A 22,268-nucleotide genomic window follows, 5' to 3' on the forward strand; every position below is an offset into this window, starting at 1 on the left:
ATTTGTGTCAGACTTACTCATGAAAGGTGTCATGAGATGTATTTTGTTGAATAGACAGAAAGAGGCAAACAACACATTTGCTAGTGTAGGCTCACGGGCACAGGTAGGACCACGTGACATAAGTGCATTCGGTAACACTTGGGATGTCATAGGTTTTATGGCGTTGTCCTCGCTGATAATAATATTGCACCTTTGTCTCCAGAGCACACAGCAGCTGCTGAAGTAGATACTGTACAACAGTGTATGTTACCCAATTTAACCCAGTCATTAAAAAACGATTTTACATTTGCAACCCTAATAAGAACAAAACAATTGATGAAATTAGTATCCAACAGGGGATTGAAGACTGGAAGTAACTTGCTAATTATTTTCAACAACTTTGTAACCATGCGTTTTGAATAACCTGTCAGTCACAGATAATATTAAACTGTAATTTTAAAAGTGTTTACTGGCTCATCTGTTAAAGAAACTAAAATACTAAGATTACTCTGTTATAATGCCTTTTGTTTTCTTAATCAAATATCAGTAACACATTTATTAAAATGATAATATACTTTGTGAATAGCTTGGTGAAACTTTCTGCTAAATCGTATTTTTCAGAAATAGTAGTATTCAATAATCTACTAAGTAACTAAGACATTGTGTATAAAAGGTATAAATACAATCCGTCTTGTGATGAAGTTACTAAGGACAGTTTTGAGCAGCTAATGGAGAAGTTAAGAAACAGTTTGTAGCTATATGTATGTACAAACAAGTATACTTGCGTGTTTGATATGCATGCGTAGGTGCTCATGTAGGTGAATTTGACAAAACTTGTGAGGCTACTTCCCTTCACATAAAACAAAAAGTTACCTGTGTGTGGTGGTTAAGAAGGACACAGAGAAAGCAATCATCGTTCCTAATGTCACGAGTGTTCCATTCTGCTCTGTACTATAAAAAATACATAACTGTATTATTGTGGATGCAATATGCTAATGTATCGATATCTACAGCTGAGCCAATATGTTGACTCTGCGCAATCGTCAGTAAACTGTTCTAATTCATTTGAAGAGAAATTGCCATGAAAAAAAGCTTTGTCGGCTTTGAGAATCAGTGATAACCACGTGACTGGAGTTATCGGACTTGGCCTTGTCAAGACTGGAGTTAATTAAAGACAACAACAGGTCCATAAATCTTGACATTTTGTTAAATCACAGAAAGACTAATTAAATAAGAGTTAAAAGATGATACAAAAGATATAATAAAATGCAAAACATTGGGATTTTATTTATAAGAATAAACGTAGAATAAGTTAAGAAAAGGGTTTCTTGTTTAGTTAGTACAAAATCTGATTTGTCTTTCATTTCCTCTCCATCCTAGTGGATTTTGTTGATGTATTGACGTGACATGCTCTGTCAGATATTTGTTTCGTTTTGTATTTTTTGTTTTTTGTTTATAAAATAAAAAGCACAGCAATAGTTGCTCAAAGTAAAAATTAAGTCTTTACAAATGTGGTCAGTGTCATTATGGATAGGACTTTGTTGTGACACGTGGGGGCATGGGAAGAATGTTAAATTACACGAAGAAGTCTCAATGTCAAGACAATAATACATATGTTGTAATATAAATAAATAATAAAAAATAATAATATCAACAATAATAAAGAGCTGAAAGTAACCGTAAGGAAAAAACCTGACCATAATCATTTTAGAACAAAGAGGTGTAAATAATACTTAATCTCTTCCCTCATATGCCTAAAGCTTAATTTTCTAGACTTAGGGCGCTTTTGTTAGCTTCACGTGAACAAAAACAATCGTACTATGATTAAAAATGCCTGTAGAACCAAATGGTTATGCAAAAGGTTACTGCCAACCGCATCCCAGCAGTTACCTTCCCCATTAACCCCTCAGAATGGAGTCCGAATTGTCACCAGGGTAGTTATTGTCATCACAAGACGGTTTGGATTCAAACTCGCGTCCGTCATGCACTTTAAACATAAACTTTTTGTCAACATTAGAACCACTGTTATTTCGTAAATAAATATTACTAGATAGGTATTAAACATCTGTCATCAAGCTTTTCAAACTATTTGTTAGTTTTGTAAAATAAAGCTTCATTGTTATTAGCACACAAACATAGAAGGCATGATAATAATTAATCTTATGTAGTTTGTTTTTCTTTAACAAAAGGGTCAGTATGTACATGTATATTTACATATCAATGTTATTTCTGACTTACAGATTCTTACACAAGCAATGTTACAAATATCCCGAAAATAGCTGGCACCCGTATTTTAGGATCACTTGTAAAACACAGATTATTCTTTTCTTGTTGTCCACTACTGGTGTCATACGCTTTTATGTTTTATTACGATTGTAGCTTTTTGTCATGAATGTGTGGAATAGAGTGAAATCTATTATTTTGTAATATCTATTTCGGCAGAAGCTCTTTGTTACTGCAGAAGACAGCATGTGGCCTTAGCTGTCCCTGTGAGCGTGTACTGGACAACCTCTAGTCCTTAAAAATACTTCCTATTAACCTCGCAATGATAAGTCTGATAATCATTGATTAATGGGTCCGACACAATTTTACGATCTTGGTTTCTCAACTTTCTTCCATAAAAGTGACAAAGTCTGATTGAGATGATCCCTACGGCTACAAAGCACGAGTATATAAGAAGAAACGCAGGCCGCCTTCTGTACCTGACCTCCAAGCGTTTGAATAACATCACACACATCCGACATTCAAGGTAAGTAGCTGAACAGCTTTCCTCTGTTTGCTATTGAAATACGTTGTTAAATCGAAGATTGAGTTCTCCTGTTCTTGCTGATTAGGTTTTAGCAGTGTTGTCCATAGGAATGGGAATCCCATGGGAATCCCATGGGAAACGTCCCATGGGATGGGATGGGATGGGACGGGACAGCACACACTTGTATTTCCCATGGTAGTCGATACTTGATATTGCAAAATAAATTTACTGTTATTTCATTCATCAAGGATTTGAATCTTTCCTCTGAATCATCTATTGTATGTGAAGTAGCAGAAATTATAGAACAAAAGCCGAAAAGTGGTTTTCAGTGTTGTCCATAGGATTGTTAATACCATGGGAATCCCATGGGAAACGTCCCGTGGGATGGGACGGGATGGGACAGGCATAAATTGCCATGGGACGGGATGGGACGGGATAGAAAAATATGTCCCATGGACAACCCTGGGTTTTAGTTTTCTTCCTTTATCTTTTATTCTTTCTATCTTTGGACTTCTTCCCTTTTGCCTAAATCAACGCATTCTCCTTCTATCGTTTCTCTTTTCACTGAATTAGGTATTTGACTTTGAACTATTGTTTGAAATATGAAATCAGTTTGGCTTAACTTGACCTGGTTTCCATCTATATTTTAGTTGAGATATTTTTGCTACAGAATGAAGGCTGCCGTCGCGTTGCTGCTGTTCTCGCTGGTGGCTACCAGCCTCGCTAGCTTCTACTACCCACCTAAGATCGCGAAGGTCCTCGTCATTCCTAAATACGGCTATGGTGGCTATGGTGGCTATGGTGGCTATGGAGGCTATGGAGGCCTTGGCGGCATCGGCGGCATCGGCGGTATTGGCGGCTTCGGCGGCTTGGGCGGCCTCGGCGGTTACGGAGGTTACGGCGGTTACGGAGGCTACAGAGGTTACGGAGGCTATGGAGGTTACGGACTTGGCGGTGGAGTAATTGGAGTTGGCAGTTTGGCATCCTTGGCGGAGGTTTTTGGAGGATTTGGAGGCTTTTGGAGGATTTGGGTGGTGGTCATGGAGGCAAATACTAATGACATTACTGATGGACCACACAACTGTGTCTCACACACTAGGTGAGAAAACTACGTGTCTGCTCGTAATTCTAATTTAGCGAAAGCATGCAGATTTATATTCAGATAAATTTCAGAATATAGACGTAAGACATCAATCAGATATATATATATAGTTTTTACTATAGTCATTTTAATGTTATTTTGTTTGTTTCAGTTCATGGAAATCAGTTTTGACGACCACATTAACGTTCAGTAAAAAGCAAACGTAATACAATTCAGTCCTGCCTACATTAATAAAGTCTCAGTCTAACCTCTTTGGTTTTCTTGTTATTGTCTGTATTTATACTTTGTGAGCCTGTGTTTTATCAAAACCAGAGTGGTAATAAAATGAAAAAAAACTTTAACAGGAGTGGAAATAATTAGCAAACGTAGTATTTCAAACTCTTAGAACAGTTATTATTTAGTTAACAGACAAGAATGGTAAGAATGTTAGACTGAATTTAAACGTATATCTTTTGGATTAACTGAGTAGTGCATTTTTTATGGCCAGTTGCAGACAGAATGGAGAGACTATTTAAGAAGCTTTACACAAGTTGTTTCTCTTTTTTTGTCACAAATAGAACTTTAATGAGATTCATTACGAACTTACAGCTTTACAAGTATTTAAGAATCAGATGGGCAAAAAACAACAAAAATTTGAGTTAAACAACAATAAGTGTAATATTATAAAAACAATCAACAAACTGCAGGGTTAACCTAATTAATCATACATTAAAGACACTAACAGCAAACCTCCATTTTCACGGTCCAAGTCCTGACCTAGCTCTAAGCATCAGACGTGCATCAGAATATCGCACAGTCTAAAGTTTCTGAAAAAAAGGCATGGGAGGTACCCTGCAGGCAAAGGATTCGGAGTAATCAAGCCGATAAAAATACATACAAGAGTAGAGAGAATGTGATGAATGACGCTGATCTTACGGAGCTCATAACAGGCAGACTGACAGACGGCTGTAACTTCTTTATCCTAATAGACAGACTGACACACGGCTGTAACTTCTTTATCATAATAGACAGACGGACAGACAGGTGTGACTTGTTTATAAAGAGTCGTGACAGCAGTAACGATGAATCAGATGGTGGAAAGATGATGTTGGTTTTGCCCACCTTGATATGATTTGACGGACGAACGAGTGAAGTCTAATTTCTTCTTCACAAGCACAGGAGGGCTTCCATTTTATCATTGTTGAGTTTAGGTTCCGATTGTTACCATCCAGTACTGGAGGTCGCTAATACAGGCTTTTATGGGGCTAGTAGCAGAGGGAGACAGCTGGTGAAATGGAGTAGTACATTTGCCAATCGTTAGTGGCTTTCTGTAAAAAAAAAACAACAAACAAACAAAAAAACAAACTGGGTCAAGTACTGAGCCTTGTGGGGCCCCGCAGGAAGTAGAGCAGGGAGAGATGTTTAACCATCAACAAATACAGTTTGAGTTCTATTAGTGAGATAGGAGTTGAACAATGCCAGTCGGAATGCAGATAGTCCGTAGAGGGTGTGCAGTCTACGAAGGAACAAAATGGCCGATAGAGTCAAATGCAGGAGACAGGTCGAGTAGAGTTAAAGCAAAAAGATCATTACTGTCAAGGGCAGATTATACATCTGTGGTTACATTCGATTAGTTTCGGTACTGTGAAAAGGTCTTTATGCTGAGTGAGTTTGGGAGACAATGTAGTGCTCTTTTAATTAGTCTGAGAGCTGTGTCAAAAGTATTTGTTCTATGATCTTAGAGAGAAAAGACAATGGACGTCTTCTCATTAGGGCATTTTAAATCATTTTAACTCAAATGTCTGTTAATCTATTTGCACGTGTTTGTTTTTATATCGTTATATTGTTAAATATTGCTTTTATGTGTTATGTATCTGTCAGAAATAATAATGTTATAAAAAACAAAAATAAAGAAATACGCTGGAAAATTTCCGTTTGAAAATCAAATAGAACAATACTTTTGACTAATTAAAAAATGAAATGTAAAATAAATTGATTTCATTAAGAATACTTTTTTATGTTATAACAAAATCAACCATAGTATTTTAAAAATAAAATTTTAATGAGCCTTAAAATGGTCAAAGATTTTGAAAAAAAACCATAAAACAACTGTTTACTGTATAACTGCCTTCTCGAAATCATACAGGGGCTCTAGGTATCAGGTGTAAGGATATCTTTACCTTTTAGTACATCATAAGGGAAATGTTACCGCGCGAAACTAACATCGTGTAACACAGACTATTCTAAAAATATTCCCCACCACCCACAAACTGTTTTCCATTACCAACAGGCTCGCTGGTATTAAGAGAACGGTGTTTCAAGAGTTGCGAAAACCCAGCCCTTCAGAGCACCTTTTACTTTGCTCCACTGATTGTGTCCCCAGCTGTGTTTTGTAGAAGAACTGTAGATTAATCACTTATTAATTAAAGGATGAAGAAAAGAAAAATGGCCCCTTTTTAAAACTAGATACATAGGTGTCATGAACCAGCCTGTTTCGAGGCCAGAAGAACATTAAAGAAGGGTAGCGGTCACCCTGGGGCGATACCAGACTGTGAGTTGGACGAAAGGGGTAAGAATGTTTGTCTCCCCTGGCAGTTGCTGAGCCTGGGTATCACGGCCGTTTACGTAAGGGGGGCCGCCATCTCTTCAGTGTTACGCCCGTTAATTGAAAGAAGAGGAGGTCCACCAGTGGTGTTTGTTGTGTTGTGAAGTTGGTTGTCAGTTGTGCTTCGTAAGCTCATCTCCTAGTAACCCAAAGGTAGCCGAGTGGTGCTACCAGTTCCCCCGCAAATGAACAGTTCGTGTCGCAAGGACATACCAGAGTCAGAGACTGTGAACTGGAGGTCAAGAACAGACCGCGCGTCCGGGCGTATGTATAGATATCGACATATGACCTCGTTAGCTTCCAAATTTACCATCCTGTAACTCTCGATTTCCCGACATAATGCTTTAAAAGCAGTTTATATGCATATTTGATTTCTTTTACATTGCAATTCATACTAACCTAATGTTGAGTTTCTTGTTTTGAATAATACATGTATATGCTGTACAACTGTCTTTCCGGTTGTGCTTGCACACGCGGGTGAAAGTGATTGCCTGTGCGTACGCGTGTGGACGTGTGAATAAGCGGGTGAGTGAGTGTGAAAAGCCGAAAGTCGGGTGAAGTGAGCAAGCAGAAGTGTCCCTTTTCCTTCGGGCGAGTTAAGTCCATCCTCCTCCCCGTCTCTTTCCTCCCAATAGGCATTCCCTTTTTACTGCTAATAGTCAATTGTTTAATTGTTTGCTACCCTTTTACTTCAGTATTATTTCTTTTTTGCTTTATATAAACATTCTACAATTAACACATATTTTTAGATTAATACAACCATTATCACTGAGAAGAAGAAGTTTCACTTGATTTATTTGTGTTAATTAAAGAAAAAAGGACAGCATACAGTTTATCGTACTGCCTGCAGTCTACAAAAATACCTAAATCAGTATCAGTTATTGCAAACGGAAAACATTTAAAATCAATTAGATCCTTTTGACAAATCTTATTAAAAAAACTAGACGAATAACTGCTTTACAAATTATGCTATTTGCGTTTTAATACAACACTGTTTTATTTCAATGTGATACAGGCTCACAAAAAATACAGTCAATAACAAGGTAACAAAGATTTCAAAACTTTATTAATTGAAGTATGACAGCATTTTTGTAGGTTGGCTATGAATGTACGTTTCCACGACCTGAAATAAAAAAAAAAATTACATTAAAATGACTACACTAGCAACATCGTTTACGATTAACTCAAGGAGAAGACTTTTGTTTCCGGTATGTAGTCTTAAATATGCATTAAAGTACAGAGTATTCAATCGGTCGAAAAAAATCTACAAACAAAGAAACAAACAAAAGACAGCTTTTTGCTTACCTAGTATTTGAGACACGACTGTGTGGTCCATCAGTAAGGTCATTAGTATTTGCCCCCATGACCACCACCAAATCCAAAACCTCCGCCAATACCTAGACCACCGCCAAGGATGCCGACAGTTCCAACTCCAATTACTCCACGTCCGTAACCTCCATAACCGCCGTAACCACCGAGGCCGCCGAAGCCTCCAAAGCCGCCAAAGCCGCCGAGGCCTCCCAAACCACCGTAACCACCGTAGCCTCCATAGCCTCCATATCCTCCATAGCCACCGTAGCCTCCATAGCCTCCATAGCCGTATTTAGGAATGACGAGGACCTTCGCGATCCTAGGTGGGTAGTAGAAGCTAGCGAGACTGGTAGCCACCAGGGAGAACAGCAGCAACGCAACGGCAGCCTTCATTCTGAAACAGAAATGTGTAAATTTATCAATATTCGATTTCAGCTTATCGTAAGCCAAACTGGCTTTGTATTTTAAACAAGAAAAAGTAAACAATATTGTAGTCAGTACATTATCTGCTGTTAGTGCACGCATGTTGAGACCACCAGCAATCCATTGGTTAAGTCGACCTCTTTACCAATCAGCCTTCCCCACTTTGATTCTTTTATCACCATTAAGTCTAAGTCAAAACTTAAGACATCTTTTCAGAAGGACGACATCACTGTAACCATGATCTAACCATGAACATGCATAACGTGTGTCTATAGTTTCCTTTGTGTATGAATGAATGAAGAAGAGCGCGAGTCTTTTATACACGAATATCTGTGCATGGTTGTTGACAATTTAGTCTGTACATTACTTATGTAAATCACTTTAACGAAAGTTTTGGAAAGGCGCTACACAGATCCTCTTGTATTTATCATTATTAGTATTAAGTATCATATTTTAAGTAGAACCAAATCTCTAATAATAAGAAAGGAAATAATTAAATTGATGTATACAAATAACACACAATGAAAAGATGTTGAACTACCTACTTTGTATGTCGGACTTTCCTGATGTTTTCCAACTGTTTGGAGGTCGGGTACAGGAGGTGGTCTGCTCTTCTACTTATATAGTCGTCTTCTGTAGCCGCAGGGTTAGTTTTGCCATTTGTATGGAGCGGGATTTAGAAACCAAGATTTTAAGACTGTCTGACCGATTAATCAATTTGTGTCAGACTTACTCATGAAAGGTGTCATGAGATGTATTTTGTTGAATAGACAGAAAGAGGCGAAAGACACATTTGCCAGTGTAGGCTCACGGGGACAGGTAGGACCACGTGACATAAGTGCATTCGGTGACACTTGGGATGTCATAGGTTTTATGGCGTTGTCCTCGCCGATGATAATATTGCACATTTATCTCGAGAACAAACATGTGCTGCTGAAGTAGATACTGTAGAATAGTGTATTTTACCAAATTCAACCCAGACATTAATATCGAACAAGGGGCTGAAGACTGGAAATAACTTGCTAGTTATTTTCAATACGTCTGCATGTAACTATGCTTTTTAAATAAACTCTCAGTCAAGATTAAACTGTAATCGTAAAAGTATGTACTGGCTCACAGGTTAAGACAAAACTCTGAGATTACTTTGTTATAATGCCTTTTCTTTTATTAAGCCAATATCAAAAACGCATTTCTTAAAATGATAAAATATGTATTTTTACTACCTTGGTGATCAGTGTTTTTAAAAGAACTTTCTGCTAAATCATTTTTTAGGAAATAGTAGTATTCAATAATCTACTAAGATATTGTGCATAAAAGGTATAAATACAATCCGTCTTGTGATGAAGTTAACTAAGGACAGTTTTGAGCAGCTAATGGAGAAGTTAAGTAAAGGTTTGCAGCTATATGTATGCACAAACAAGTATAAATGCGTGTTTGATATGTGTGCGTAGGTAAAGTTGAGAAAACGTGTGAGGCTACTTCCCTTCACATAAAACAAAAAGTTACCTGTGTGTGGTGGTTAAAAAGGACACAGAGAAAGCAATCATCGTTCCTAATGTCACGAGTGCTCCATTCTGTTTTGTATCATAAAAATAAAAAATACAGAACTGTATTATTGTGGATGCAAGATGCTAATATATCGATATCTACAGCTGACCTAAAATGTTGACTCCACCCTATCGTCAATAAGCTGTTCTAATTCATTTGAAGAGAAATTGCCATGAAATTACTTTTTAAGCAGTCGAAATTTTCGGGTCTTCGCAAACAAACGTAGAATAAGTTAAGAAAAGGGTTTCTTGTTGAGTTAGTACAAGATCTGATTTCTCTTTCATTTCCTCTCCATCCTAGTGGATTTTGTTGATTTACTGACGTGACATGCTCTGTCAGATATTTGTTTCGTTTTTTTTTTTTTGTTTTTTTTTGTTTGTTTAGAAAATAAAAAGCACAGCAATAGTTGCTCAAAGTAAAAATTAAGTCTTTACAAATGTGGTCAGTGTCATTATGGATAGGACTTTGTTGTGACACGTGGGGGCATGGGAAGAATGTTAAATTACATGAAGAAGTCTCACTGTCAAGACAATAATACATATGTTGTAATATAAATAATAATAATAAAAAATAATATCAACAATAATAAAGAGCTGAAAGTAACCGTAAGAAAAAAACCTGACCATAATCATTTTAGAACAAAGAGGTGTAAATAATACTTAATCTCTTCCCTCATATGCCTAAAGCTTAATTTTCTAGACTTAGGGCGCTTTTGTTAGCTTCACGTGAACAAAAACCATCGTACTATGATTAAAAATGCCTGTAGAACCAAATGGTTATGCAAAAGGTTACTGCCAACCGCATCACAGCAGTTACCTTCCCCATTAACCCCTCAGAATGGAGTCCGAATTGTCACCGGGGTAGTTATTGTCATCACAAGACGGTTTGGATTCAAACTCGCGTCCGTCATGCGCTTTAAACATAAACTTTTTGTCAACATTAGAACCACTGTTATTTCGTAAATAAATATTACTAGATAGGTATTAAACATCTGTCATCAAGCTTTTCAAACTATTTGTTAGTTTTGTAAAATAAAGCTTCATTGTTATTAGCACACAAACATAGAAGGCATGATAATATAATTAATCTTATATAGTTTGTTTTTCTTTAACAAAAGGGTCAGTATGTACTTGTATATTTACATATCAATGCTATTTCTGATTTACAGATTCTTACACAAGCAATGTTACAAATATCCCGAAAATAGCTGGCACCCGTATTTTAGGATCACTTGTAAAACTCAGATTATTCTTTTCTTGTTGTCCACTACTGATGTCATATGCTTTTATGTTTTATTACGATTGTAGCTTTTTGTCATGAATGTGTGGAATAGAGTGAAATCTATTATTTTGTAATATCTATTTCGGCAGAAGCTCTTTGTTACTGCAGAAGATAACATGTCGCCTTAGCTGTCCCTGTGAGCGTGTACTGGACAACCTCTAGTCCTTAAAAATACTTCCTATTAGACCTTGTAATGATAAGTCTGATAATTATTGATTAATTGGTCTGACACAATTTTACGATCTTGGTTTCTCAACTTTCTTCCATAAAAGTGACAAAGTCTGATTGAGATGATCCCTACGGCTACAAAGCACGAGTATATAAGAAGAAACGCAGGCCGCCTTCTGTACCTGACCGTCAAGCGTTTGAATAACATCACACACATCCGACATTCAAGGTAAGTAACTAAACAGCTTTCCTCTGTTTGCTATTGAAATACGTTGTTAAATCGAAGATTGAGTTCTCCTGTTCTTGCTGATTAGGTTTTAGTTTTCTTCCTTTATCTTTTATTCTTTCTATCTTTTGACTTCTTCCCTTTTGCCTAAATCAACGCATTCTCCTTCTATCGTTTCTCTTTTCACTGAATTAGGTATTTGACTTTGAACTATTGTTTGAAATATGAAATCAGTTTGGCTTAACTTGACCTGGTTTCCATCTATATTTTAGTTGAGATATTTTTGCTACAGAATGAAGGCTGCCGTCGCGTTGCTGCTGTTCTCGCTGGTGGCTACCAGCCTCGCTAGCTTCTACTACCCACCTAAGATCGCGAAGGTCCTCGTCATTCCTAAATACGGCTATGGTGGCTATGGAGGCTATGGAGGCTATGGAGGCCTTGGCGGCATCGGCGGCATCGGCGGCTTTGGCGGCTTTGGCGGCTTTGGCGGCCTCGGCGGTTACGGAGGTTACGGAGGCTACAGAGGTTACGGAGGCTATGGAGGTTACGGACTTGGCGGTGGAGTAATTGGAGTTGGCAGTGTTGGCATCCTTGGCGGAGGTTTTGGAGGATTTGGAGGCTTTGGAGGATTTGGTGGTGGTCATGGAGGCAAATACTAATGACATTACTGATGGACCACACAATTGTGTCTCACACACTAGGTGAGAAAACTACGTGTCTGCTCGTAATTCTAATTTAGCGAAAGCATGCAGATTTATATTCAGATAAATTTCAGAATATAGACGTAAGACATCAATCAGATATATATATATAGTTTTTACTATAGTCATTTTAATGTTATTTTGTTTGTTTCAGTTCATGGAAATCAGTTTTGACGACCACATTAACGTTCAGTAAAAACAAACGTAATACAATTCAGTCCTGCCTACGTTAATAAAGTCTCAGTCGAACCTCTTTGGTTTTCTTGTTATTGTCTGTATTTATACTTTGTGAGCCTGTGTTTTATCAAAACCAGAGTGGTAATAAAATGGAAAAAAATCTTTAACAGGAGTGGAAATAATTAGCAAACGTAGTATTTCAAACTCTTAGAACAGTTATTATTTAGTTAACAGCCAAGAATGGTAAGAATGTTAGACTGAATTTAAACGTATATCTTTTGGATTAAATGATTTGTGCATTTTTTATGGCCAGTTGCAGACAGAATGGAGAGACTATTTAAGAAGCTTTACACAAGTTGTTTCTCTTTTTTTTCACAAATAGAACTTTAATGAGATTCATTACGAACTTACAGCTTTACAAGTATGTAAAAATCAGATGGGTAAAAAACAACAAAAATTTGAGTTAAACAACAATAAGTGTAATATTATAAAAACAATCAACAAACTGCAGGGTTAACCTAATTAACCATACATTAAAGACACTAACAGCAAACCTCCATTTTCACGGTCCAAGTCTTGACCTAGCTCTAAGCATCAGACGTGCATCAGAATATCGTACATTCTAAAGTTTCTGAAAAAAAAGAAATGGCAGGTACCCTGCAAGCAAAGGATTTGCAGTAATCAAGCTGATAAAAATACATACAAGAGTAGAGAGAATGTGATGAATGACGCTGACCTTATGGAGCTCATAACAGGCAGACGTCTGTAACTTCTTTATCATAATAGACAGACGGACAGACAGGTGTGACTTGTTTATAAAGAGTCGTGACAGCAGTAACGATGAATCAGATGGCGCAAAGGTAATGTTGGTTTTGCCCACCTTGATGTGATTTGACGGACAAACGAGTGAAGTCTAATTTCTTCTTCACAAGCACAGGAGGGCTTCCATTTTATCATTGTTGAGTTTAGGTTCCGATTGTTACCATCCAGTACTGGATGTCGCTAATACAGGCTTTTATGGGGCTAGTAGCAGAGTGAGACAGCTGGTGAAATGGAGTAGTACATTTGCCAATCCTTAGTGTCTTTCTGTTAAAAAAAAAACCAAAAACAAAAAAACTGGGTCAAGTACTGAGCCTTGTGGGGCCCCGCAGGAAGTAGAGCAGGGCGAGATGTTTAACCATCAATGAATACAGTTTGCGTTCTATTAGTGAGATAGGAGTTGAACAATGCCAGTCGGAATGCAGATAGTCCGTAGAGGGTGTGGAGTCTACGAAGGAACAAAATGGCCGATAGAGTCAAATGCAGGAGACAGGTCGAGTAGAGTTAAAGCAAAAAATCATTACTGTCAAGGGCAGATTATATGTCTGTGGTTACATTCAAGTAGTTTCGGTACTGTGAAAAGGTCTATATGCTGAGTGAGTTTGGGAGACAAAGAGGTGCTCTTTTAATTAGTCTGAGAGCTGTGTCAAAAGTATTTTTTCTATGATCTTAGAGAGAAAAGACAAGTTGAGAACTTAGCAGCACGTTCAACACGTTGGCATCAGCCGTGGACTTCTTCTCACTAGGGCATTTTAACTCATTCTACACAGTAGGCTAAGAAGAGTTACATCCACTAAAAGGTCAAGAATTATAAATTTACTTTTATTTAAATCACATCTCATACACTTTCCATTACACGCTAGAAAATGGAATCGATGACCATTTTGTTAAATTTATTGAATTTATTTGGTTGCGATTTAATTAGATTTTTCAATGATTTGTCATTAAGATATTTACACCATTTGACGCCACTGTCAGTTTATTGAAATCTTGATTTCTATTTCAATCTTTCGTTCCTTTTTCCAGGAAATAGTACAATGAAATTTGTACAAAATTTACACTCATTTTTTTCTCAGTGATTGGCTCGTTACAGACAAGCGGTAAATAAATGCATTGCTGCTAGACCCGTTGTTTGTTGTATAAAGCTAGGAAATTTAATAACTCTTCATTGTCTCCCGCAGTTCTGTCAAAGTCCAGATAGGATTGTTCATAAGGTCATTACGCATGAGACGCGGGTAGCCGAGAGGTTAGAGTGCGCACAAACATACAAAAATATTCTTGTAGATTTAAAAAAAAGCCATTGCCCAGTTAGAACCCTTTATCTGAATATTGAAACACAGATATACAATTAAAAAGTTTAATGCATGTTTAGAAATAAAAGATTAACAATTTGATAAACACTATCTACCATATATACAACTTGTTAACTAAATAGTGACTTTATATATAATTTTATGATTACCTAAATCTACGTATGTGTTGATATTATATACATTAATATTTTTGTGCTGTCAGCCTATGACACATGGGATCCACGGTGCCTTTCTATGAGGATTGTTTGATTTGTGTGAGATGCGAAAAGAACACATACTTTGTCTCTGGTGTGTAAAGTTTTACACTGCTGGCTTCTTTGGCAGATGGATTTATTCTTAAAATGACTGTTAATCTATTGGCACATGTTTGTTTTTATGTCGTTCTTTTGTAAAATATTGCTTTTATGTGTTATGTATCTGTCAGAAATAATAATGTTATAAAAAATAAAAAATAAAGAAATACGCCGGAAAATTGCCGTTAGAAAATCAAATAGAACAATACTTTTGACTAATTAAAAAATGAAATGTGCAATAAATTAATTTCAAGAAGAATACTTTTTTATATTATAACAAAATCAAGCATAGTATTTTAAAAAAATAAATTTTTAATGAGCCCTTAAAAAAGGTCAAAGATTTTGAAAAAGAACCATAAAACAACTGCTTACTGTATAATTGCCTTCTCGAAATCATATAGGGGCTCTAGGTATCAGGTGTAAGGATATCTTTACCTTTTAGTACATCATAAGACGAATGTTACCGCGTGAAACTAACATCGTGTAACACAGACTATTCTTAAAATATTCCCCACCACCCACAAACTGTTTTCCATTACCAACAGGCTCGCTGGTATTAAGAGAAAGGTGTCTCAAGAGTTGCGAAAACCCAGGCCTTCAGAGCACCTTTTACTTTGCTCCACTGATTGTGTCCCCAGCTGTGTTTTGTAAGCTAAGAACTGTAGATTAACCACTTATTAATTCAAGGATGAAGAAAAGAAAAATGGCCCTTTTTAAAACTAGATTCGTAGTTGTCATGAACCAGCCTGTTTCGAGGCCAGAACAACATTAAAGATGGGTAGTGGTCACCCTGGGGCGATACCAGACTGTGAGTTGGACGAAATGGGTAAGAATGTTTATCTCCCCTGGCAGTTGCTGAGCCTGGGTATCACGGCCGTTTACGTAAGGGGGGCCGCCATCTCTTCAGGGTTACGCCCGTTAATTGAAAGAAGAGGAGGAGTCCACCAGTGGTGTTTGTTGTGTTGTGAAGTTTGCTGTCAGTTGTGCTTCGTAAGCGGCGCACCCGCCGCTCATCTCCTAGTAACCCAAAGGTAGCCGAGTGGTGCAACCAGTTCCAGCGCAAGTGAACAGTTCGTGTCTCAGGGTCCTACCAGAGTCAGAGACTGTGAACTGGAGGTCAAGAACAGACCGCGCGTCCGGGCGTATGTATAGATATCGACATATGAACTCGTTAGCTTCCAAATTTACCATTCTGTAACTCTCGATTTCCCGACATAATGCTTTAAAAGCAGTTTATATGCATATTTGATTTCTTTTACATTGGAATTCATACTAACCTAATGTTGCGTTTCTTGTTTTAATAATACATTTATATGCTGTACAACTGTCTTTCCGGTTGTGCTTGCTCACGCGGGTGAAAGTGATTGCCTGTGCGTACGCGTGGACGTGTGAATAAGCGGGTGAGTGAGTGTGAAAAGCCGAAAGTCGGGTGAGGTGAGCGAGCAGAAGTGTCCCTTTTCCTTCGGGCGAGTTAAGTCCATCCTCCTCCCCGTCTCATTCCTCCCAATAGGCATTCCCTTTTTATTAGTCAATTGTTTAATTGTTTGCTACCCTTTTAGTTGAGTATTATTTCTTTTTTGCTTTATATAAACATTCTACAATTAACACATATTTTTAGATTAATACAACCATTATCACTGAGAAGAAGAAGTTTCACTTGATTTATTTGTGTTAATTAAAGAAAAAAGGACAGCATACAGTTTATCGTACTGACTGCAGTCTACAAAAATACCTAAATCAGTATCAGTTATTGCAAACGGAAAACATTTAAAATCAATTAGATCCTTTTGACAAATCTTATTAAAAAGACTAGACGAATAACTGCTTTACAAATTATGCTATTAGCGTTTTAAAATCACACCGTTTCATTTCAATGTGATACAGTCTCACAAAAAATACAGAGAATAACAAGGTAACAAATATTTCGAAATTTTATTAATTGAAGTATGAGGTTGTAGGTTGGCTATGAATGTACGTTTCCAAGATCTGAAATAAACAAAAATTACATTAAAATGACTACACTAGCAACTTCGTTTACGATTAACTCAAGGAGAAGACTTTTGTCTCCGGTATGTAGTCTTAAATATGCATTAAAGTACAGAGTATTCAATCGGTCGAAAAAAATCTACATACAAAGAAAGAAACAAAAGACAGCTTTTTGCTTACCTAGTATTTGAGATACGACTGTGTGGTTCATCAGTAAGGTCATTAGTATTTGCCCCCATGACCACCACCAAATCCAAAACCTCCGCCAATACCTAGACCACCGCCAAGGATGCCGACAGTTCCAACTCCAATGACTCCACGTCCGTAACCTCCATAACCTCCGTAACCACCGAGGCCGCCAAAGCCGCCAAAGCCTCCAATGCCGCCGAAGCCGCCGAGGCCTCCATAGCCTCCATATCCTCCATATCCTCCATAGCCACCGTAGCCTCCATAGCCTCCATAGCCGTATTTAGGAATGACGAGAACCTTCGCGATCCTAGGTGGGTAGTAGAAGCTAGCGAGGCTGGTAGCTACCAGGGCGAACAGCAGCAACACAACGGAAACCTTCATTCTGTAACAGAAATGAGTAAATATACGAATATTCGATTTCAGCTTATCGTAAGCCAAAATGGCTTTGTATTTCAAACAAGAAAAAGTCAAAAATATTGTAGTCAACACATTATCTGTTGTTAGTGTACGCATGTTGAGACCACCAGCAATCCACTGGTTATGTCCACCTGATTACCAATCAGCCTTCGACATTTTGATTCTTTTATCACCATTAAGTCTGAGTCAAAACTTAAGACATCTCTTCAGAAGGACGACATCACTGGTACCATGAACATGCATAACGTGTGTCTGTAATTTCCTTTGCGTGTGAGTGAGTGCATGCTGAAGAAGATCGCGAGTCTGTTATACACGAATATCTGTGCATGGTTGTTGACGATTTAGTCTGTAAATTATTTATTCAAATCACTCTAACGAAAGTTTTGGAAAGGCGCTACACAGATCCTCTTTTTATTATTATTATTGTTATTACTATTATTATTAGTAGTAGTAGTGAGTACCATATTTTAAGTAGAACCAAATCTCTAATAATAAGAAAGGAAATACATAAACTGATGTATACAATCGCACAATGAAAAGATATTGAAATACCTACTTTGTATGTCGGACTTTCCTGATGTTTTCCAACTGTTTGGAGGTCGGGTACAGGAGGCGGTCTGCTCTTCTACTTATATAGTCGTCTTCTGTAGCCGCAGGGTTCATATCAATCAGTTTTGCCACTTGTATGGAGCGCGATTTAGAAACCAAGATTTTAAGACTGTCTGACCGATTAATCAATTTGTGTCAGACTTACTCATGAAAGGTCTAATAAGATGTATTTTGTTGAATAGACAGAAAGAGGCGAAAGACATTTGCCAGTGTAGGCTCACGGTGACACGTAGGACCACGTGACATAAGTGCATTCGGTAACACTTGGGATGTTTTCTTAATCAAATAACAGTAACGCATTTATTAAATGATAATATACTTTGTGAATAGCTTGGTGAAACTCTGCTAAATCGTATTTTTGAAGAAAAAGTAGTATTCAATAATCTACTAAGTAACTAAGACATTGTGCATAAAAGGTATAAATACAATCCGTTTTGTGATGAAGTTAACTAAGGACAGTTTTGAGCAGCTAATGGAGAAGTTAAGTAACAGTTTGTAGCTATATGTATGCACAAACAAAGATAAATGCATGTTTGATATGCATGCGTAGGTGCTCATGTATGTGAATTGGACAAAACTTGTGAGGCTACCTCCCTTCACATAAAACAAAAAGTTACCTGTGTGTGGTGGTTAAGAAGGACACAGAGAAAGCAATCATCGTTCCTAATGTCACGAGTGTTCCATTGTGCTCTGTACTATAAAAAAAAATACATAACTGTATTATTGTGGATGCAAGATGGTGATGCATTGATATCTGCAGCTGAGGCAATATCTGACTCCGCGCAATGGTATTAGTTCGTTTGAAGAGAAATTGTAATGTAAAAGCAGTCGAAATTTGTGGGTCTTCGCAAACACTAGGTTATAAAGGAACAAAAATCTTAAATAATAAGAAAGAAAATAAATAAAAAGCATCATTAGCGGTATCAGCCTAATAAAAGCTTTGTCGGCTTTGAGAATCAGTGATGACCACGCAACTGAAGTTATCGGACTTGGACTTGTCAAGACTGGAGTTAAATTAAAGACAACAACAGGTCAACAAATCTTTGTTACATCACAGCAAGACGCATTGAATAAGAGTGAAAAGATAATACAAAAATAAAATGAAATACAAAATGTAATAGCATTGGGATTTTATTTATGAGAATAAATTTTTAATAAATGTTTAGTAAGCACAAGATCTGATTTGTCTTTCACTTCCATTCCATCCTAGTGGATTTTGTGGATTTACTAAGCTGGCATCTTCTTTCACATATTTGTTTCATTTTGTATTTTTGTTTGTTTGTAGAGAACCTCAAAAGCACAGAAATAGTTGCCCAAAGTAAAAAAAAAACATCTTTACAAATGTGGTCAGTATAATAGTGCATAGGGCTTTGTTGTGACACGTGGGAGCAAAAAAAGAATGCTAAATTACATGAAGAGGTCTCAACGTCAAGACAATAATATATTTCTAACAACAACAACAACAACAACAACAACAACAACAACAACAACAACAACAACAACAACAACAACAAAGAGCTGACAATAACAGTTAGGAGAAAAATGTGACCAGCATCAATTTAGCATCAAGAGGTGTAAATAATACTTAATCTCTTCCCTCATATACCTAAAGCTTAAATTTCTAGATTAAGAGCACTCTTGTCAGCTTTACGCAAACAAAAACCAATCCATCTTACAAGGATTAAAAATGACAGTAGAACCAAATGGACCACAAAGGTTACTGCCACCCGCATCACAGCAGTTACTTTCTCCATGAACCACTCACAATGGAGTCCGAATTGCCACCAGGGTAGTTATCGTCATCACAAGACGGTTTGTATTGACACTCCCGTCCATCATGCACTTTAAACACAAACCTCTTGTCAAATTCATAACCACTATTATTTCTTAAAGAAATAATAAGAGATAGGTTCAACCCGTCTTTTAGGATCACTCGTCAAACAGATTATTCTGATCTTGTTGTCCGCTACTGATTTCATATGGTTTTTATTACGATTGTAACTTTTTCACACGAATAGGTGGAATAGAGAAACATGTATTATTTTGTAATATCTATTTTGGTAGAAGATCTTTGTTACTGCAGAAGACATTTCATGACCCTAGCTGTCCCTGTGAATGTGTACTGGACAACCTCTGTGCCTTAAAAATACTTCCTATTAGACCTTGTAATGATAAGTCTGAGAAATATTGATTGATGGGTCTGACACAGTTTTACGATCTTGGTTTCTCAACTTTTTTCCATAAAAGTCACAAAAACTGATTGAGATGATCCCTACGGCTACACAGCACGAGTATATAAGAAGAAGAAGCAGGCCGCCTTCTGTACCTGACCTCCAAGCGTTTGAATAACATCACACACACATCCGACATTCAAGGTAAGTAACTAAACAGCTTTTCTCTGTTTGCTATTTCTATATGTGGTTCTATCGTAGATTTACTTTTTCTGTTATTGATTAGGTTTTAGTTTTCTTCCTTTTTCTTTTATTCTTTTTATCGTTTGGTTTTTTCATTTTTTACCTAAATAATAATGCATTCCTCTTCTATCGTTTCTTTCTTCACTGAATTAGGTATTTGACTTTGAACTATTGTTTAAAATATGAAATCAGTTTGACTTAACTTAAGATGGTTTCCATATATATTTTAGTTGAGATATTTTTGCTACAGAATGAAGGCTGCCGTCGCGTTGCTGCTGTTCTCGCTGGTGGCTACCAGCCTCGCTAGCTTCTACTACCCACCTAAGATCGCGAAGGTCCTCGTCATTCCTAAATACGGCTATGGTGGCTATGGCGGCTATGGAGGCTATGGTGGCTATGGAGGTTTGGGAGGCTTCGGCGGCTTGGGCGGCCTCGGCGGTTTCGGCGGCTTTGGCGGCCTCGGCGGTTACGGAGGTTACGGAGGCTACAGAGGTTACGGAGGCTATGGAGGTTACGGACTTGGCGGTGGAGTAATTGGAGTTGGCAGTGTTGGCATCCTTGGCGGAGGTTTTGGAGGCTTTGGAGGATTTGGAGGATTCGGTGGTGGTCATGGAGGCAAATACTAATGACATTACTGATGGACCACACAACTGTGTGTCACCCACTAGGTGAGCAGAAGACGTTCCTACTCTGAACTGTATTTTATCCAGTTTATCCTGACCTGATTTAAGATAAATTTTAGACTATACACCTGAGACATCAATTAACTGTTTTAGTCATAAGTTATGCGTTAGACATGGTTGGTAGTGTAGTCATTTAAATGTAATGTTTGTTTGTTTGTTTCAGGTCGTGGACCTCAGTTTTGACGACATCAACGTGCAGTAAAAAGTGAACATACTAATATTTAGCCCTGCCTACATAAATAAAGTCTTTATGTTTAACTTTCTTGACTTCCTTGTTATTAACTGTATTTTTACTTTGTTAGTCTATGTTTTGGCTGTAAACAGTAATATAGATCACTTTGCCACTCGTCTGCTTTTGAAACCTCTTTGGTGAGGTCCGGAGCTCTGACAAAAGTTTAGTAAGATCCGACAAGCCAACGACAAATACAGATAAAGGAAGAAACAGAAAGAACTTGGACAGAATATTACATTCCTTAAAAATAAACATTTATTTAGTTTCATTGTAATACTCATTTATTATTCTGTAAAAAATAATTTAATCAAAACCTTATAGAGAAAGAAGCAGTCTTATTTAAAAATAATAATAATAACAAAAAATTTTTTTTAAATAAATTTATTCGAGACTTATACACAGCACTGAAGAAAACGGCCAGGTTCCCATTCCCTCCAAAATCACTCTTTTCTCTAAATCTTAAATCCTCAACATTAATACGAGTTAATGCCCTTTGACAATGCCGTTATATCGAAGAAAAAGTGGTCAGACATGGCTAGAAATAACTATTATATTTTACAGGATATTTTTATATCATTTGTTTTGCCCTTTAAAACTTAAAAAAAAAGGTCTTTAGTTGTGCATGTCAAGCTACCGGCTGTCATGGAAACGATCACAAATGGCGCCCAAAGAAACATTTTTAAAAGCTTATAATTCCTTTATTTTTGTGAATAGACCAAAAACGTTTTTTTCGAAATGATTCGCTAATCATTCAAAATTTAACATGGAGAAATAAGTAAAATCAACTTAAATATTTTTCGGATTTTTTTAAATGGCATATTTCCATTTAAGAAGAAATGATTTAAAACAGTGTAATTATTAAAAGCTACTAATTTCTCAGAAAAAGCCTATTCAGAAAAAAAATTAAGATTTACAGCGCTTTTCCAATGATTTGCTTAAAGTGCTTCACAGAAATGATTTACAGACTTAATGACTATCAACCATGCACCCATATTTGCATCCAACAAACCACTCTCACTTCTACAGCACACACCTACCCATACACAAAGTAAATTACAGACACA

General features: G+C 37.1%; 3 protein-coding genes and 1 long non-coding RNA gene across 7 annotated transcripts in view; 2 read left to right on the forward strand and 2 right to left on the reverse strand.

The window, feature by feature from the left end:
* Positions 1-22,268, reverse strand: part of LOC112577016 (acanthoscurrin-1-like) — a 162,409-nt gene that overhangs the window by 46,227 nt on the left and 93,914 nt on the right. The window lies entirely within an intron of this gene.
* On the forward strand, positions 3,724-4,081 carry LOC112577039. The gene is made up of 2 exons (XR_003101993.1): positions 3,724-3,827; positions 3,982-4,081. It is a non-coding gene; the product is annotated as an uncharacterized LOC112577039 (long non-coding RNA).
* Positions 7,464-8,771, reverse strand: LOC112577018 (keratin-associated protein 19-2-like). Its single transcript, XM_025259936.1, has 3 exons — positions 8,694-8,771; positions 7,720-8,119; positions 7,464-7,537 (listed from the first exon to the last, which is right to left on the reverse strand). The coding sequence occupies exon 2, from the start codon at positions 8,116-8,118 to the stop codon at positions 7,762-7,764; it is 357 nt and encodes a 118-aa protein (XP_025115721.1). The 5' UTR covers position 8,119; positions 8,694-8,771; the 3' UTR covers positions 7,464-7,537; positions 7,720-7,761.
* Positions 11,223-21,231, forward strand: LOC112577010 (glycine-rich cell wall structural protein-like). Of its 4 annotated transcripts, XM_025259920.1 has the most exons (4): positions 11,223-11,374; positions 11,664-11,797; positions 20,674-20,957; positions 21,136-21,230. In XM_025259920.1, exons 1-3 carry the CDS (start codon positions 11,268-11,270, stop codon positions 20,913-20,915), a joined length of 483 nt encoding a protein of 160 aa, XP_025115705.1. In that variant the 5' UTR covers positions 11,223-11,267; the 3' UTR covers positions 20,916-20,957; positions 21,136-21,230. The 4 variants fall into 4 exon arrangements, 3 of the variants coding, with proteins under 3 accessions (XP_025115705.1, XP_025115708.1, XP_025115707.1); XM_025259923.1 differs by lacking the exon at positions 20,674-20,957 and having other exon boundaries at positions 11,664-12,072; positions 21,136-21,231; XM_025259922.1 differs by lacking the exons at positions 20,674-20,957; positions 21,136-21,230 and adding an exon at positions 12,227-12,325 and having other exon boundaries at positions 11,664-12,072.

The sequence above is a fragment of the Pomacea canaliculata genome, linkage group LG12 (genome assembly GCF_003073045.1).
Source record: "Pomacea canaliculata isolate SZHN2017 linkage group LG12, ASM307304v1, whole genome shotgun sequence".
NCBI lineage: Eukaryota > Metazoa > Mollusca > Gastropoda > Architaenioglossa > Ampullariidae > Pomacea > Pomacea canaliculata.

Excerpts from the sequence above, each read along its gene's own strand:
- LOC112577018 (XM_025259936.1), bottom strand. The coding sequence starts at position 8,118 with ATGAAGGCTGCCGTTGCGTTGCTGCTGTTCTCCCTGGTGGCTACCAGT.
- LOC112577010 (XM_025259920.1), top strand. The coding sequence starts at position 11,268 with ATGATCCCTACGGCTACAAAGCACGAGTATATAAGAAGAAACGCAGGC. Across the intron at positions 11,375-11,663 it reads ACACACATCCGACATTCAAG|AATGAAGGCTGCCGTCGCGT; the intron begins GTAAGTAACTAA and ends TTTTTGCTACAG. Across the intron at positions 11,798-20,673 it reads TGGCTATGGAGGCTATGGAG|GCTATGGTGGCTATGGAGGT; the intron begins GCTATGGAGGCC and ends GCGGCTATGGAG.